Source organism: Squalius cephalus, assembly GCF_949319135.1.
Source record: "Squalius cephalus genome assembly, chromosome: 4".
Classification (NCBI taxonomy): domain Eukaryota; kingdom Metazoa; phylum Chordata; class Actinopteri; order Cypriniformes; family Leuciscidae; genus Squalius; species Squalius cephalus.
Genome location: NC_137125.1, coordinates 51,952,860 through 51,970,740, shown reverse-complemented (window position 1 = coordinate 51,970,740; position 17,881 = coordinate 51,952,860). Strand labels below are relative to the sequence as shown.

The 17,881-nt window shown below is 39.0% G+C and overlaps 1 protein-coding gene across 5 annotated transcripts in view; it reads left to right on the top strand.

Moving 5' to 3' along the window:
• The first annotated feature begins 3,563 nt into the window (after nt 1-3,563).
• Nucleotides 3,564-17,881, top strand: part of kcnc2 (potassium voltage-gated channel, Shaw-related subfamily, member 2) — a 70,875-nt gene continuing 56,557 nt past the window's right edge. For 2 of the 5 annotated variants that reach the window (XM_079869945.1, XM_079869946.1), the window contains exon 1: nt 3,651-4,483. In XM_079869945.1, coding sequence (XP_079726071.1) covers nt 3,929-4,483 — 555 coding nt within the window. In that variant the 5' untranslated portion in view covers nt 3,651-3,928. Of the gene's footprint in view, nt 4,484-17,881 lie in introns of all 5 variants that reach the window. The other 3 variants (XM_079869947.1, XM_079869949.1, XM_079869948.1) reach the window with 3 other exon arrangements.

Sequence of the window (17,881 nt, the reverse complement as noted above, 5' to 3'; positions counted from 1 at the left end):
TTCAGAGTCAACACGCGGTGAATCTGACTGCAGTAGATGTGAAAGATATGAATAAAAGTGATGTTATTTCAGCCAGCGCACATACCTGTATTTACATCCTGTTTTCGGTCAAAGTCCATAATAATCGATTGTCGAGTTCACGCGCATTGGTTTAGTACCTATGATCATGCGCGTGAACTCGACAATCGATTACTATGGACTTTGACCGAAAACAGGATGTAAATACAGGTATGAGCGCTGGCTAAATAAATATAATTTTTATCCATATCTTTCACATCTACTGCAGTCAGATTGACCCGCGTTCACTCTGAAGGAATCACTCACATGGCTGTGCACTTGTAATGACACATCAAGGATGTTAAGAGGCTAAAAGCAGGTTTAAAACTTGCCCCATTGAAGTCAACAGGGTGCAAATTTTAAAAAGAGGATAACACGGTGTAGGCAACACCGATTTTTGTCGTTGTTCTCTGTACTGACAGCACTCCAAATGTACAAAAAAATGAGCTCAATGTTAAAATTGACCGGAGTTCTCCTTTAAGTGACTGAACATGGCATGGTTGTTGGTGACAAACGGGCTGGTCTGAGTATTTTAGAAACTGCTGATCTACTGGGATTTTCACGAATCACGCACAATCATCTTTAGGGATTACAGAGGATGATCTGAAAAAGAGAAAATATCCAGTGAGCGGCAGTTCTGAAATGGCCAGGGAGTGTGTCTATATATTGTTTATAATAGTATTTTCAGACATCATCTCTTTTATTAGGTACTTCATCTGCGCTGTTTTTTTTTTTTTTTTTTATTGTACCCCCCCAAAAATGCTCTATATCTTCAGATTTCTCATTAATTTCCTATGCTGGTCGTTTTTGACCCGAAGATAATGAGTTTGACCTTTTCCAATCATGTTCATATTGTTTTGTGTGGTTTTAAATAGCAAGTTTCGTAAAATTCCGATGAAATGAAACATTTAAAAATGTCACAGCATAAAATTCTTCGGTCTAAAATGAACAAAATTGTGCATCATTGTTTTTTCCTTTTATCCAGAAGCCATCAGAACAGACCCGCGATCATCAAGATCTAGACCTACAGTCTAAAATAGCCACAGACAGTAGTAGGAGGATGTATCGCATGACTAACCTACAGCTAAATCAAGGTCAGTTTGGGATATGTGAGCTCTGCGCCAAAACCGAGCGGTGCATCAGTAACCAAAATATGATGCATTTGTGGACTTCTGAAAAGAAAAGCTTATGCACCTTGGTATCATTTTGCTGTGGACTGTACAGTGAAACTACTCATTATTTGTAGTGTTTTATAAGACAAGCAACTTTCTTTCCTGTTTATTTCAGGTTCAGTACCCAGTTCCAAGACCTATATAAACTATGCACAAAATATAAAATGTCCATAGGGAAAGTGTTCAGTTCAGTTTTATTCTCAGAGGAAGCTTCCACATTCGTTTGTGTTGCCAAACCAGCTCACGACACGTTAATTTTAGCTCTGTTATGCATTAGAGGAAAAAAATATGAAGCAGTGTTGTATATGACTTCTGAAGTTGCAAAGAAATGTGGGATTAAGGTAGTTTTAAGATTTCAGCCTCCCTGTGGCTTTATGAATTATCAATGTCAAACCAGTCTTGATACTATTTTTAATTCTGTATTTGCAAACAGGATTAAGACTCTGGTGTGTCAGAATGCATGTGTCTTTAGACATGCAAACATGTTCTTCTCAGTGTGACTGCTGCTATCTTTGCTCTGGGGTTTGTGGCACAGCTGAAGCCGGTCTGTTTTTACACACTGTGTGAATGTTTTCGTAGAAATTGAAAGATGAGAAACAGTTTTGAGACTAAGGCCAAAAACCAGCAGTATATGGAGGCCCAAAACCTGCGGAAATTAATAATAAATAAATAAATGAGAGTTTCTCTTATTTCCATGTTGCACATGGAAAAGTAAAAATAAATAAATAAATAAATATGGAAATAAATACATGTGAGAAATTAATATGAAAATAAATGAATGCATAAATAAATATAAAAATAAATGAAAGAATAAATAGTAAAGAAAAGTTAAATCCATTCATCCAGAGGTCTAGCCCATCCATCCCTTCGTCCGTCCGTCCATTCGTCTGTCTTGGTCCATCTTTCCATCCATCCAAATGTCTTGCCCTCCCATCCATCCATCCATCCATCCATCCATCCACCCATTCATTCATCCATCCACCCATTCATCCATCCACCCATCCATCCACCCATTCATCCGCCCATCCATCCATCCATCATCCACCCGCCCATCCATCCATCCATCCATTCATCCGCCCATCCATCCATCCATCATCCACCTGCCCATCCATCCATCATTCATCCATCTACCCGCCCATCCATCCATCCATCCACCCGACCATCCATCCATCCATCCATCCATCCACCCGATCAAACATCCTTCCATTCATCCGCCCCTCCATTCATCCATCCGTCCGTCCGTCCATCCACCCATTCATCCGCCCATTCATCCGCCCATCCACCCGCCCATTCATCCGCCCATCCATCCATCATTCATCCATCTACCCGCCCATCCATCCATCCATCCACCCGACCATCCATCCATCCATCCATCCACCCGATCAAACATCCTTCCATTCATCCGCCCCTCCATTCATCCATCCGTCCGTCCGTCCATCCACCCATTCATCCGCCCATTCATCCGCCCATCCACCCATTCATCCGCCCATTCATCCGCCCATCCATCCATCCATCCACCTGCCCATCCATCCATCCATCCATCTACCCGCCCATCCATCCATCCAGCGCATCGCCTGATCATCCATCCTTCCATTCATCCATTCATCCGCCCCTCCATCCATCCGTCCGTCCGTCCATCCACCCGACCATCCACCCATCTATCCACAAATAAATAATTTTGGGGTTTGAATATACAAACTTTTAAAATCTGCAACCGGTAGGACACAGCTCTCGCTTGTGAGAGAATCAGTGGCTATTCTCTGTTTGTGGGAAAGACCAGTGGATACTGTAATGAGTGCATGTGAGTCAGAGATGATGAATCACTCCATTAGGCTCAGTCCAGCGGCGATTCGCTCTCTGCCCTAGAGAACGGAAACTCTGTTTTGCACACTTTAGAAAACACCATCCACCTTTAAATTGTTAAATGGATGCTTCTACTTTCCAGTATTACTCACTTAGAGTACATCTACTTTTTTAATAGTAGCCTATATGCAATGCCCCTAATGTTCACGACACGCGTTCACAGATTTTTATGGTAAACAAATAGTTAAGGTTACTTTGTTGCTTACATGAAGAAAATGTATTTTATTAAAATATTCCGTCAATGAAAGTACAGGTACATTAATAAACTTTAATTGAATACATTTGTATGTGACAATAAATGCGGTAAAGTAAGATGAACTCATTCAAGCCTGTAAAGTGTTAAAAATATTCAGAATCTAATTTGAACATCTCGAGCTGGTGTGACAACCATCATATGACATCATATTTATATGAATAGGCTATATTTATGCCGAATGCCACTGAAGAGAAAGGGTGTGTCCTTGAGAGAGAGAGGGAGAGGAGAGAGAGAGAGAGAGAGAGAGAGAGAGAGAGAGAGAGAGAGAGAGAGAGAGAGAGAGAGAGAGAGAGAGATTGTTGCTCTCAGGTGATGATAGGTCGATAGAAGGAAGAGCTCTCGCGCCGTGTCTTTCACCTGTCTGCGCGCTCAGGGCTGGTCGGAGGCGCGCGCTCACTCCCCTCAGAGACGCGCTCGGGAGCGTGAGTGAGTTCTCCTCTCGCGCGCCAGGAATAAAGCGAAGCCTTCGGTTCGACACTTCAGTTCAATGAGGCTGTTCGTGAACTATTGGAGTACTCAAGCATCGCCACAGCATCGTAGAGTAACGTTACTCCCCTCGCGTCATGTCTCACTCTGAGAGATGGGCAAGTTCGACGAGCACGAGAGGGTAATCCTCAACGTCGGGGGCACGAGGCACGAAACTTACCGGACCACGTTGAAGACCCTGCCGGGCACGCGTCTGGCCCTGCTCGCCTCCGAGTCGGACCTCGAGTCGGTTTTGGACCAGCTGCAACAAGTCCCGGGGTTCATCGAGTACAACGCGCGCAGCAACGAGTACTTCTTCGACCGGCACCCGGGTGTCTTCGCCTACGTGCTCAACTACTACCGGACCGGGAAGCTGCACTGCCCGGCGGACGTGTGCGGACCGCTGTTCGAGGAGGAGCTGTCCTTCTGGGGCATCGATGAGACGGACGTGGAGCCGTGCTGCTGGATGACCTACCGACAGCACCGGGATGCTGAAGAGGCGCTGGATGTGTTCGAGATGAACGTGGACAACGACGAGGACGACGAGTACGGCAAGCGACTGGGCATCGAGGATGTGGTGTCCGCAGACGGCACCGTCAGCAGGTGGAGGAAGTGGCAGCCGGTCATCTGGAACCTGTTCGAGGACCCGTACTCCTCTAGAGCCGCCCGGGTAAGAGCGCATGCAGCGCGGAGTCTCCAAACGGTTGCGCGCGCGCGCGACTCTCTTCCAGTGCTTAAATAGAACATCCAAACAACGTCTAAACTCAGGCATGCGTGAATATAAGTCTGTTTTGCGTTTAAGTTCTCATGCATGCTTCTAAACATGTGCGTAATGTGTGCTGGAAACGTGTCAGGATAGGGACGAGAGCGTGTGCTGGTCACCTAAAACTGTTTAAAACCTGTTACAATTCCAACAAACTTAGTAAAGACATCACAACTCGTGCTCGTAAGCTCTCATGCATGAATCGTAATGGTGTGCGTAATGGTCTGATACACGCATTGGAGAGGCAGGTGTCACATATTAATAACTCTCAAATCTAGACAAAGCAAACAAATCACAGACCATGCATGCATGCGTGAAGATTTGTGTTTTTAAGCGCCCGTGCCTATACATTTGAACGCGCGTAATCTCCAGATTTACATTGGTAACAGGTGTCAGTCACATATCTGTGATGAAAGCGCGTCCTTTAAATCTCAGCATTAGATTGTCCAGGACGTAAAACTTCTCAAGTGCAGGCATTTTATCCTCTGTTAAAACACTCTTGGTTAAATTTGGCCTGATTAAGGGAGAGAAAATAATCACAGCCCTCCCACACTTTCATGACACAACCCAGAACCATAACGGAGCTTCTTTTTCTTTCGTTAGTCGACATTTGAAATAGTCTTTAATTAAACGATGAGTTGGAGGAGGCTGGTAACGTCAGCGGGAAAGAAAAATATTAATTATTGAGATTATTGCAGGCAAATTCAGATGCACTGCAGAGATCAGGCAGACACAGTTTTAAAGATCTTTTTCTTTCCTGCTTTGTTTTCTGAGTAAATGTCTTAACTTATTTTGCTCTGATTATATGCACGGTAATGCATCTAGTGTTTTAGTTTAAAATCCTATAATTTTTCCTGTTTTTACCTTATATCAGTTGTTTAATTGAAAGTTTTCTTCATTTAGGGAAACAAGGTCAATTTATTTCAAAGGATTACAATGAGAGAAATTGTTTTAGACTGATGTTCACATTAATGGTCAACCTATGGCATTTTCATGATATTATTGGCTGTCAAATTGGAAGTTTGGTTGTAAACTGGGAGTTTAACTTGATTTGGTCTGTGGAAATGGGTTAATTGGTCGTGATTGAATTTTGCAGAGATGGACCAAAGAAGGAGGCGAGGTGCTCATCAGAGCTGTTGATCAAATCAATAATTAATTGTTTCTGTAGACATGTAATTTCAGGCTTTGTCTGCGCTCTCAATTTTTAATGAGAAGTAACCGTGACCTTGACAAACTGACTAAGAATAAAGGGATTCTTCATCCAAATTTGAAAACACTTAAACTACTCATTCTCGCGTGTTACGCAGCACGTTTGAGCTTCTGCGTGAACCAATGAGGTTCATTCACGTTTGAGTTTTCGCAAGAGGTTTTCACGCTTCAAGCAGTTTCGGATGAGCTTTTGTTCATGTTCGCTGATTAATGTTTATATGTGAATAAAACTTAAGCCTAAATTAAATCTGTTCATCATATAAAGCAATCGCGTCTCTTCAGAAAATTTGGACTGAAACGCTCAATTCATAGGGATTAGTTTTACAATCTCTTTATAAACGTTTTGAAGCGTCAAAGTGGTAGTTGCGTCGCTGTCAATGGAGGGACAGAAAGCTCTCAGATTTCATCAAAAAAGATCTTTATTTGTGTTCCGAAGATGAACGAAAGTCTTACAGGTTTGGAACGACACGAGCGTGAGTAATTAATGACAGAATTTTCATTTTTGGGTGAACTATCCCTTTAAGATTCTTGTGCTTTGTTCTCAATGAGCGTTTAAATATGTGCAAATAACAGAGACCAGTTATTAGCAGGACACATTTCCCAGAATTCACCTCGCAGTTTCTAGTTTGCATCATTGTGCTCCCATGATGTCTTCTGCCTCTTTTAATACATCTGTTAATGTAGCGGAGGCTGTGATCATGTTGACGTGTGTGTGTTTTGATGCCGAGCGTGCCGTTGCCACTTAAGAGGTTAACACTGGCGCACGTCTGAAGATGCTGCGCCGAGACCGTTTCCATGGTGACCTTATCGCTCATCGGCCGCCCATGTTCATTCAGAGCAGCGATTGATTTCAGGAATTCAGTCAAGCACAAACCTGCCTTTAAACACAGTGTGCGTCTGCTCGTATCCTCTGGCACTGTTTGAAATGAGTGCGTGTGTGACATATTGTTTGTGTGGATGATTCATGCACTGGGAAAAATAACACGGTCATACAGATTATGTGTGTTTATGTGGGCACAGATGAGCCGAATGCTGATGCCGGCAGCTGAAACTTTGTTGTCAGTCATTTTCTTTAGATCACTCGCTGAGTGCTGATTATCTCGTTGAGTTTAGCGTGTGCTGAGGCAGTGGGCGTTTTTTCGTGGGATGTTAGTGTCCGTGTTGTTCGATTACAGTAATGAAACATGGATCTTTTAAGGAACATTTCACCCACAAATAAGGCTCCAAAACTTATTTTGAAGAACAATGATGACATTAAGAACAATCCTTGAGTTGTTGTTGATGATGATTATATCATTGTGCATCTAAAATATGTCTGTAAATTGTTGCTTAGCTCAGTTTTTTTTTTTAAGCATGAACAGCATTTGCTACCCGTTTTTGTGCCATAATGTGATGCATGTCTGAGTTAAACATAATAATTAATGATGAAATGTAGCGTGAGTCTTAAAGGAACAGTTCACCCAAAAATAAGGTTCCAAAATTTAATGTTTTGGAGTTGATGATAATGATGATGAAGTTCTTGTGTAATCTAAAATATGTCTCTAAATTTGACCATAATATGATGCACGTCTGAATAACTAACAAGAATATGTAGTGTGTCTTAAAGGAACAGTTCTCCAAAAATGATGAAGATATCAACACAAAAGAAGATATTTTGAGGATCTTTGGTGTCCAAACATCACTGAATCCCATTGACTTTGACAAAACACTGACAATATCCTCTTTTGTATTCAACAGAAGTAAGGAATGACATGAGAGTAAATGACAAAATTGGACGTGAAGGCATTTCAATCATGTTCACCCTCCAAAACATCTCCATGCATCTCAACGAAAGTGCTGCTTTTTCAAATCTGTCATTGTTTACTATCATTACTGTCACACTTGTTGCATTTAAATTAGTATCAGTTGCCTGTGGCTGCTTTCTGATTGCATAGTGCTTGTGTTCATGCACTGAGACAAACATGCATGTGCGACATATTGACCAGTGTTTTTAGTCCAAAGTCCAACATTAGCATCTTCCTTGAAGTGCACCGTTTATAGGCTCTGTGTGTCATTTTAGTGCGAGACAGTAATTACAGATCTGTCTTTCTCGCTGCTGACGGGAGGACACTGCGAGCCACTGTTGGTGTAAAATGCGAGAGAGAAAGATGTGTGGAGAAATTAAACCGAATGCAGGGTGCCATGTTAAACAAGCTGTCGCTCGACGCCGATGTTTTGGTTTTGTGTGCTGTGGACGAGAGTGGGTTTGGCTTTCATGTTCAGCTCGTTTGAATCTCACACACATGCATTAGTGTGCTCATTTCGGCCAGGACTGTCTTTTGTGCTGTGATAATTGCATAGGCTTTTTCCCGTATCTGCACAAACTGCTTTCAAGTCCTCCGCTGAGCCGGTCCACGGCTTCAAACGCCCCGCTGGAGAGAGTAACACAGGCTTAATGAAGCCATTCAGACCACCGAGGCCAATTTCACACACACACACACACACACACACACACACACACACACACACACACACACACTGCTCTCACTAATCGCTGATTAAATAGCAAATCAAAACTTTTGTACAGATGTTGTGTGTACACACACACACACATACACACACTCCAACCTGTCGCAAAAAGCATCAAGACACACTTCGCCTACGTTTCTCTTTAGATGACACTGAAAGCGAAGCCGCTCTACTGATCTTTAACTAATGGAGGAAAACTTTCAAGACGTGCTTTGACAGCATTTCAGCGCGTGAGTGTTTAATAGTGTTTAATGTTTTGAAAGAATGAGGTAGGAACGAGTGCAAAATATTATCACGGTTCGAGCAATTTTGTTGGCATTCAGCTGAAATAACTATGATAATGATTATTTGCACGCTCTATACAGCATGTTTGCATTAACCTACTCCATGTGTCTTTGTGTATAGTATATACATTAGTAAACCCTCCACAATCCATGCAAATATGGTGTGGCAAAAACTCTACGTTGACATTTCTACTCTCGCACTTATATAAACCACTATCACACTTCATAAATAATGAATCATTAGCCGTTTTCAATGGACGCATTCTCTTGTCAGATATCCCTGTACGGACCACATGCTGTCAACTTTTCTTTTTTTGGGGGGATCGAGACGTTTTTCTGATGTCTACATTTCCATCTGTTCGGATGAGATCGAATACTGTACAAACTTTCTCATCCCGACATCTTTCATCTTTAAACATGTCCTCTTTGCCTGTTGTCATTGTCAACTCTTCTCACACATGCATGTAACTTCTGCTTTAGTTTATTCTTCAAATAAGGAGTAAAAATAGAGCGCTACATCATGCTCATGGGAGGTTATAGAGAGGTCATTCTCATACCTTTGCAGCAATAACGGGTACAAGAAAGACTTCGAGCAGGAAAGAGCGTGTGCTTTACTTCAGGTGTACAAATAGTTAGTTTGAAGCTAAAATGGGATACTGTCTTCATCAAGCGCACACACACACACACACTGTGTTTAGTTCAAGGGCAGCTTGTGCCCGACTCAAAACTCAATAGGGATGTGAAACTCACACTCCAGTGTCTCCATGTCTCTCATTGGCCTTTTCTCATCATTCTTTTTTTAAATATGGATTATTGTCAATCTCTCTTCTGTTTTTCTCTGGTAGCTCTGATTGTCAGTAAGTTTTTGTAAGGTTTTGGATAGTAATGACTCAAGTGTTACCACATCCTTCTAAAGGAACTACTAATTATTTGGTTAGTAGATAGTAGTATTCATAAGTGAAGATCATGGGAACACACTAATGACTCAAGTGTTACCAAATCCATCAACACCTTAACCTCAAAAGCTTACAATGACTTACAATATTAGGTAGTTATCATGATGTTCACTTTACAATACCAATATAATAATTAGTTATTCCTTTGGTAATACTTGAGTCATTACTATGGGTCGCCATTACCGTATTTAATTATTTTTTACTTATTATACATGAAGAGTTCAGATGCAAAAGCCTCTAAGTGGCATCTGAAATTTTCTTCTAGAATGATCACTTTTATCAAGCTCGTATATTTAAGTTAAGTAATTTCACTTAAATGCCAATGCAAATTACCTATGAAATGTCATTTAAGTGAATTACTGAACTTAAATATACAAGCTTGATAAAAATGATCATTCTAGAAGAAAATTTCAGATGGCACTTAGAGGCTTTTGCATCTGAACTCTTCACATTGTTAATTTTGAACCTGTATATAGTAGTAACTACCTCATTCAACAAGTGCTGTTACTTACTAATTTGTTTCTTGTTAGTTAATAGTTGTTACTAGAGTGTTAATATTGCATTACTCGTTTGTTCCTGTGTTCTTATTCATTAATGACGGAACTGTATTCTAAAGTGTTACAGAGGTTACCTTTCATCTTTTCTCCCTTGTTTCCTCTTCTGTCCTGTTCTGTTTCTCCTTTTTTTCCTTTTCTTTCTCATGTTTTCGGACTGTGTGTGTCCTCTCTGCTGGCTTCTGGATCATAACGTTTCTTCCTCGGCGTCTTGAAACTCCAAACTTGGACAAAACCGATCCAGTCACCGGGAGCTCGACGTCTTATCCGATTGACCCGCGTGTCCTTTTCCATCAGATGCAGAATCGATGCAGCTTTGCCTGTAAACGGCTCGTCTTTCTCCCAGAAAGCTGTGAAACCACAGCAATCGGATTTCTATTTCACATTCCTCCACAAAACATTCACCTTCAAGACGCTGATCAGACCGTCTCCAGTGTCCTGCTCCTTTTATGAACGTGAAACTTTACTTGGTGTCACTCGGAGAGCGTAATTGTAAAAATATTAGCTTGTGCAGTGCAAGGTTAAATGGTTTTTACGCTCAAGCTGTCACACCTCTAACTCATACGGTTCAGTTTACATGTAGCGGCGGTGTTAAGCGCTGACATTTAAGGCTCTTCACTCTCTGTTGGTGTGTAAATACACTCCATTAAGTGAAGGCCTCTTCACTGTGCTACTGTACGCCGGCAGCCGCAATTATCCTGTTGAGTTGAGTTGAGTTGAGTTGAGTTGAGCCGGGCAGCTAGTCCAGGTTTAACTATTAGGAGTCACTTCAGCCGAGCGGGAACGATCTCCTCGTCTGAATGGCTCTCGAAAGCCACGAGAGAAAGCCCGTCTCACTCTCTAGTGCATCTATTACTGTCAGACTAAATTAAGACACACAGTTGAACTAGATTGAGTTTGTGAAATCAAGATAAATCTGAGCACTTGCTGTTGTCGTAAATGGAATTTGCAACCAGTGAGTTAAACACACTGTAAACAAACGATTTCTCAAATAAAACGAAGATTATTGGCAAACGTTTGACAATAAAACACTAGTTTTTCTATTTCAGAATTTCATGTTTATTTTAGTGTTACTTGTTTCTTTGTAATTTGTAAAAATTTACTGGTAATTTCAGAGTGAATTTTTTTTTTTTTCTCTCGAAACTTCATACTTTGTGGAATTGATCGGATAATGAAAAATGTCTCTTCATGTGAATGGTTTGAGTTGAGCGGCTGAAAGAGATTGGCGACTTCAGCTGAAAAGGAAAGTTGTTTCCGAAGTTCATTAAAAAATAAATGGTTTAGGATTTACTTGGAAACAATTTTCACTCTGAAATTGCTAGTAAATTTGACCAATATTTGCAAAGAAATAGCAAGTAACACATTGAATTAGTAGAAAAACTAAAATAAAAAATCTTGTAGAGCATACTCTTTCATTTACAATTTAGAGACATAATTGTTTACACTGTGGAGCTGTTTTTAACTACTACTGTACCTTTAAGTATGTAAATGAGCTCAGTTGTGATTGGCTGAGCTGGCCAGGGTGACTGTGGATATGCAAATGAGGGTGGTCATATATTAATGAGCTCATTACCAAGATGGTTTAGGAAACAAGATGATTCAGTAAACCGTTGAGGAAGCTTTGTAAACATTAGTCTCGTCACATTAGCCCCTTTAAATCTTATATTATGCAACTTTTTATAAACAGCAAGAGACCTTTACAGTCAACAGTATGATTATGATGATCTTTTCTATATGGTTTAACGTGAAGCTTTTCAGCGCTGCATATCAGATGACATTTTCAACTCACTGCTGTTGAGTAATAATAATAATTACAGTCATTTGCCGAGGAAATGAACGTATAGTAGAGCTGCATGCATAAGTGCAGTTGAGTAATAATGAGTCTAGACTGCGCTCTCTCTCTCTCTCTCTCTCTCTCTCTCTCTCTCTCTCGCTCGCTGTGGGTGTGTTGGCCTGCTCTGTTTCCATCTGTAAGACAGTGAGATTTGTCGTTGCACCTCTCCGTCACACTCTCATAGACCGTACAAGTCGTGTAGATTCAGTTTGTGCACTGATACCTCAAATAATACATTCGAGATCTGGGTCATTGTAGTTTTTATGTGTGGAACTGACTGACTTATTCACATTCAAGATCTGTTCTGAAACCTACAAGCACAGCACGAGTACAACATTGATTTGTCTTGTGATTTTGTAGCTTGTTTTTGGTAAAAATGTTTATCCTTCACAGAGAAAGCAATCCTGTAATGCATTGTCTGTACAATGTACTTAAATACAAATGAAAAATACTATTGTAGTGGCCAAAAGTAATGAGAATATTCGTCCTTTATTTAAATATTATTAAACATTTGTTAGACTTTGTAAGAAGATTGCGTAGTTGTGCTTGGAGTCAATTGATTTATTTGTGATGATAACGCAATTAAACATGCCAGACTGTATGGACATCTTTTTTTTTTTTGCCAGGCTTTCAGAAAGAAATTATGAACACATGCCAGAACCAACGAAATAGGATTATGTTATGCTTTTTCCTGTAAATGGGTTTTCAGGTAAATGCCTTAACCAAGTTAACTAGTGTTTTGTACTTCCCTCATATTTAATAAAAAATGAAATATTTTTCCTCATAATTAGATGGTTTAATCAAACTTGTTGGGTCATTAAAAAGAAATATCCCATCCAGATATCACTTTTGGCTATGTGTGTGTGTGTGTGTGTGTGTGTGTGTGTGTGTGTGTGTGTGTACCTATATTTATGTACAGCATATGTATTTTTAATGCTTACGTCAAACTCAATTTGAGTGTTTCATATCAGACGCTTGTGAAGATCCATTTCAAACGCTTGCTGGGTTTCTTACAGAGATTCAGTATCACTTTATCGATGTTTATTTACTCTATGTAATCCAGTAAGATCAGTTTACATTTCTGTTTACTAGGAGAGCTTTGATGCTAAAGCTGGTTTCATGTTTTTTAGCTCTTGATATTTGATATGTATTTTGGTATCTCTGTATATTTGATCTGAACTGACTTTACCTCTCATGTTGTGTTCCGGTCATTTTGACCTGGAGAGGATTTTCTTTTTCCCAAAAACGCAAGTTAATGTTATCACATTGGACTAAAACTTACTGACTTTGCTCTCACAGGGTATAATGCTGGGATATATAAAAACGTATTGCACTAGTGGTGTTCTCAGTCAAAAATGACAGGCCTACAAAAAATATCGAACAAATCTCACATTATGCTATATTGGATTCAATCTTTTTATTCAATCCTTTTTTACTTAAACACTGAGGTGGATGAGCTCAGATCAATGAGGCCTACGATTAATCCCCTCCAAAAACTCAAAACCTGTGCTATACTGAAAGAAAACAAAATGACACAAAGATTGAATCTAATATGCAATGATAATATAGCATAACGAGAGATTTACCAGCAATTATTTTTGACCCAGGACACCAAATTAGGTTCTTCAGCACAGCACTTTTTTTTTTTTTTTTTTTTTTTCCTCCAGATCCATCATTTCAACTATACAGATTTAAATTAGAGTATAAATGTAATTAAAAATATTCAAATTATGATTTGCACTCAAATTAACCCAAGCGAGAATATTTAATCATTCTCATTTATATGGACCAATATAATCTAATTACACACTCTTCAGGGAGATTAATAGCTAAAAAAAAAAAGTGCACTAAAATCATTCACAATGTTGCTTAATTTTCAAATCAACACAAAAATCATTATCATGAAGATTTGTTTCTAAGTTTCTCTCATCATTTGAGGTCAGCATGGAGGCCGTCCGTCAGTTTCTGTACGGCATAATAACTGAGAGCTGCTATTACCCTGGGAAACATTAACACGTCTTAAGTGTTTCTAAAATACTGTTCTCATTTCCCCTTATAAACCTGCTAACCTCACTGCATTACTCTGACACTGCGTCTCGCCTCTAAACTAATAACAGGCTAATAATAGACACAGTGTAAATATCATATTTTTGTCTAGCACTGTGACTTTATAGCTCCTTCTAATGAGGCCTGGGTGAGATATTACATATGTTTGTGATGAGTTCGCTGGCGAACTAAAACTAAAAAAGCATCGTAAATATCATGATGATTTATTTGGCCAATAAGTTTCCTAAAGACTGAATAGTTTCATGATTCTATTTCAACTTGTGAGGATGAGAGCGTTATGCAGGAATTACAAAGTTTGTTTGTGAGGTTGATTCATTTCTGTGAATCAAATTGTTCTATTCAATAAATCGATTCAGTGTTTTTTTTTTGTCATCGTCAGATCTGTCTGTCTGTCTGTCTGTCTGTCTGTCCGTCTGTCTGTATCTATCTATCTATCTATCTATCTATCTATCTATCTATCTGTCTTATCTATCTATCTGTCTATCTGTCTATCTGTCTATCTGTCTGTCTGTCTGTCTGTCTGTCTGTCTGTCTGTCTGTCTCCATCTAACTGTCTGTCTGTCTGTCTGTCTGTCTGTCTGTCTCTCTGTCTGTCTCTCTGTCTGTCTGTCTGTCTGTATCTATCTATCTGTCTGTCTGTCTGTCTCTATCTATCTGTCTGTCTGTCTGTCTCTATCTAACTGTCTGTCTGTCTCTAACTGTCTGTCTGTATCTATCTGTCTGTCTATCTATCTGTCTATCTGTCTATCTATCTGTCTGTCTGTCTGTCTGTCTGTCTGTCTGTCTGTCTGTCTGTCTGTCTGTCCTTTGAAACAATCTTCACTCAGAAATTTCTAGTAAATTTCACAAATAATTACAAAGAAAAGGCAAATAAATGTAATTAAAGGCATTAAACAATTAAAGGCATTAAATGTGAAATTTTGAAGTAGAAAGACTCTTGTAAAACAATATTTCATTTACAACTTTGCAAAATCATATGTATGTAAATAATTCATTAATATTATTCATTTTGTTTATTTAAATAGTTTTTCGACATTTCGCTTAAATTAAATACTGTTTTTTTTTTTTTTTTTTTTTTTACTGTTCGGTTGAAATGATGGTTCCTCTGAAAAAAACTTCACAGTGAATGCATAAATATATCTTGAATCTTGAATAGCATGTAAAAGCTGACACTGGTGCTATATCTTCTTCTGTATGTGTGCTGTTTGAATTACAGACTCAAAGATTATTTTGTTAGGATGAAATAAATGATTTCTTTTTTCCCAGATAACTTTGCTTTAAGTGACAGAATGAGAGCACATTGATTTATCATTTATCTGTCTCTCTCTCCCGCTGGCACGCTTCCTTCATCCTCCTGTACACACACACACACACACACTGTAAATGACGTGATCAGGTTTCTAAAGGCCATTCGTTTGACTCCGCTCCACCTGTGAAGGTGTTTCATGGATCTGCTCTCCTGACCTCTTGAGTGCCGATATGAATGTGTTGACGGAGGGCTGTCAGCGGTCTGGGTTGGAGAGTCATTTTGCAGACAGAAATAGCTGCCGTCTCTCTCTCTCTCTCTCTCTCTAACACACACACACACACGTACATACGGCCGCTCGCTCTTTCTCAGCATGTTACACACACCTGCTGCTGCTCAGTGCTGCCTGTTTTCTGCCACTTTCACGTGTTATGTGAAATTACACACAAACTGGGGGACCAGTGATGTTTAGAAGAAAACTATGATGGGTTGGATATTGTGTGTTACTTAGTGCTATACAACTGTATATTTTAAAGCGGCCAATCTGTCTAAAATATATATTTTATATATATATATATATATATATATATATATATATATATATATATATATATATTTTTTTTTTTTTTTATCTATATGTTTTATTGTGAAGTAGTCGCTTTTCAGCGGGCTTCTAGGACGTGGTAAGTGTCTGTGATGTAGAAAAAAAGATATAAAGAGATATAATATATTAAATATATATATATAATATATAATATATATAATAATATATTTTTAGAGGAGATAATTTGGCATTTATATTATATTGTACCTAGTGCTGTCACATCAATTAATCACATCGATTAATGTAATGCACACCATTATATAAACACAAACTTTTATGTTGGATGTGATTAATGGATTTGACAGCAGTAAATGTATCCAATCAGTCTAATTTATTTATACCAAACAGCCATGTATTGTTAATGTGGGAAATCTCAGTTATATATGATAAATATATAATGCCTGGTATATGTGGTTTATTGATGTACAGTAGTTTATGAAATGTGTTGTTAAACTGTGATCTGACAAGCTAATTTCGTTGTCAGAGAGCAGTTTTTGATGTGATCTGTTTCATGGCAGCGCTTGTTCTTGCGATTTCCAAGATGGATGTTGAAATGTTTTGATGCTTTACGGATGTTAGACATACAGTACCTGTATATTGTAGACTTTTTAATTACTAATTCACCCAAAAATGTTCATTTACTGACTCAAGGTCGGTCTGTTAAATGCTGTTAAAATGCAAAACTTTGTCTTAATTTTCAACTTGAGAAGACGTAGAATATAGTGCATTACTCATATGGACCACATTTGTGGCCCTGGATCACAAAACCAGTCTTGAGTTGCACGGGTGTATCTGTGGCGATAGCCAACAATACATTGTATGGGTCAAAATGATACATTTTTCTTTTATGCCAAAAATTATTAGGATATTAAGTAAAGATCATGTTCCATGAAGATATTTTGTAAATTTCCTACTGTAAATATATAAAACATTTATTTTTGTGAGTGAATGCACCATAATCGTGAACATAAATGCACAACTTTAAAGGCGATTTTCTCAATGTTTAGATTTTCTTGCACCCTCATATTCCAGGTTATCAAATAGTTGTATCTCGACCAAATATTGTCCTATCCTAACAAACCATACATCAATGGAAAGCTTATTTATTCAGATTTCATATGATGTATAAATCCCAATTTAAAAAAATGGACCCATGTGACTGGTTTTGTGGTCCAGGGTCACAATTTGTGATGCTTTTAGTCCGTTTTCTTTCTGCCTTTGTGTTGAAAGAATGTCATATGAGTTTGCAGCATTATGAGGGTGAATAAATGATGGCAGAACTGTTATTTCTTTAATGAACACGCTCTCTGAAAGCATCGTAAAGTGAACATTTCTCATCTGCTCCTCCCTGACCGCGAGTGGGTTTGGAACAATGAAAGGGTTCGCGAGGCTCTTCGGGTGGATTCATTTCCTCTGTGTTATTCTGGGAGTCTCTCCTGCACTCATGAGGGATTTGAGCGCGTGCGTGTGGTTTGATTACGGGGGTGAAATTCAGAAGGCCAGGGCAAGGGCATCGGTGATTCAGAACTTGAGCGAGCGAAGCCTCCGGGAATCTGTCTGTCTGATCAGAAGGCCTGCTGTTCTTTCACGCTTCTCCTCATTCTGTCAGACGGATCTGTGTTTCTGTGTTTCTGTCTGCCTTGTTGTTCCACAGATGAATCTGATCTCATTTAAAGGAACAGGACACTTATCTTCTGAACACTTTAAGAAGTAAAGGTTCTATTTCGGAACCTTAGAGTTCCGTCAGGCGCTTCATATATAGAACCTTTTAGGGGTTCCAATCATGAGATCATTTTATGGATTCAATTTTAATTAGTTTTAATTTTTTTTTTTTTTTTTAATGAAATTTATGAATTAAACAGCTCATACACATACTTTATCATTAGAAAAACTGAATTAACCCATTAAAGAAGATCGCTTGGAACTTTGGACCCCATTGACTTTCATTGTGTTGGAAAAAAACATAGATCTTTTATGATTCATAAGACTTTTTTAACATATGACTATTGCTTTGTGACTTTAGCAGTCAAGTTATATATATAT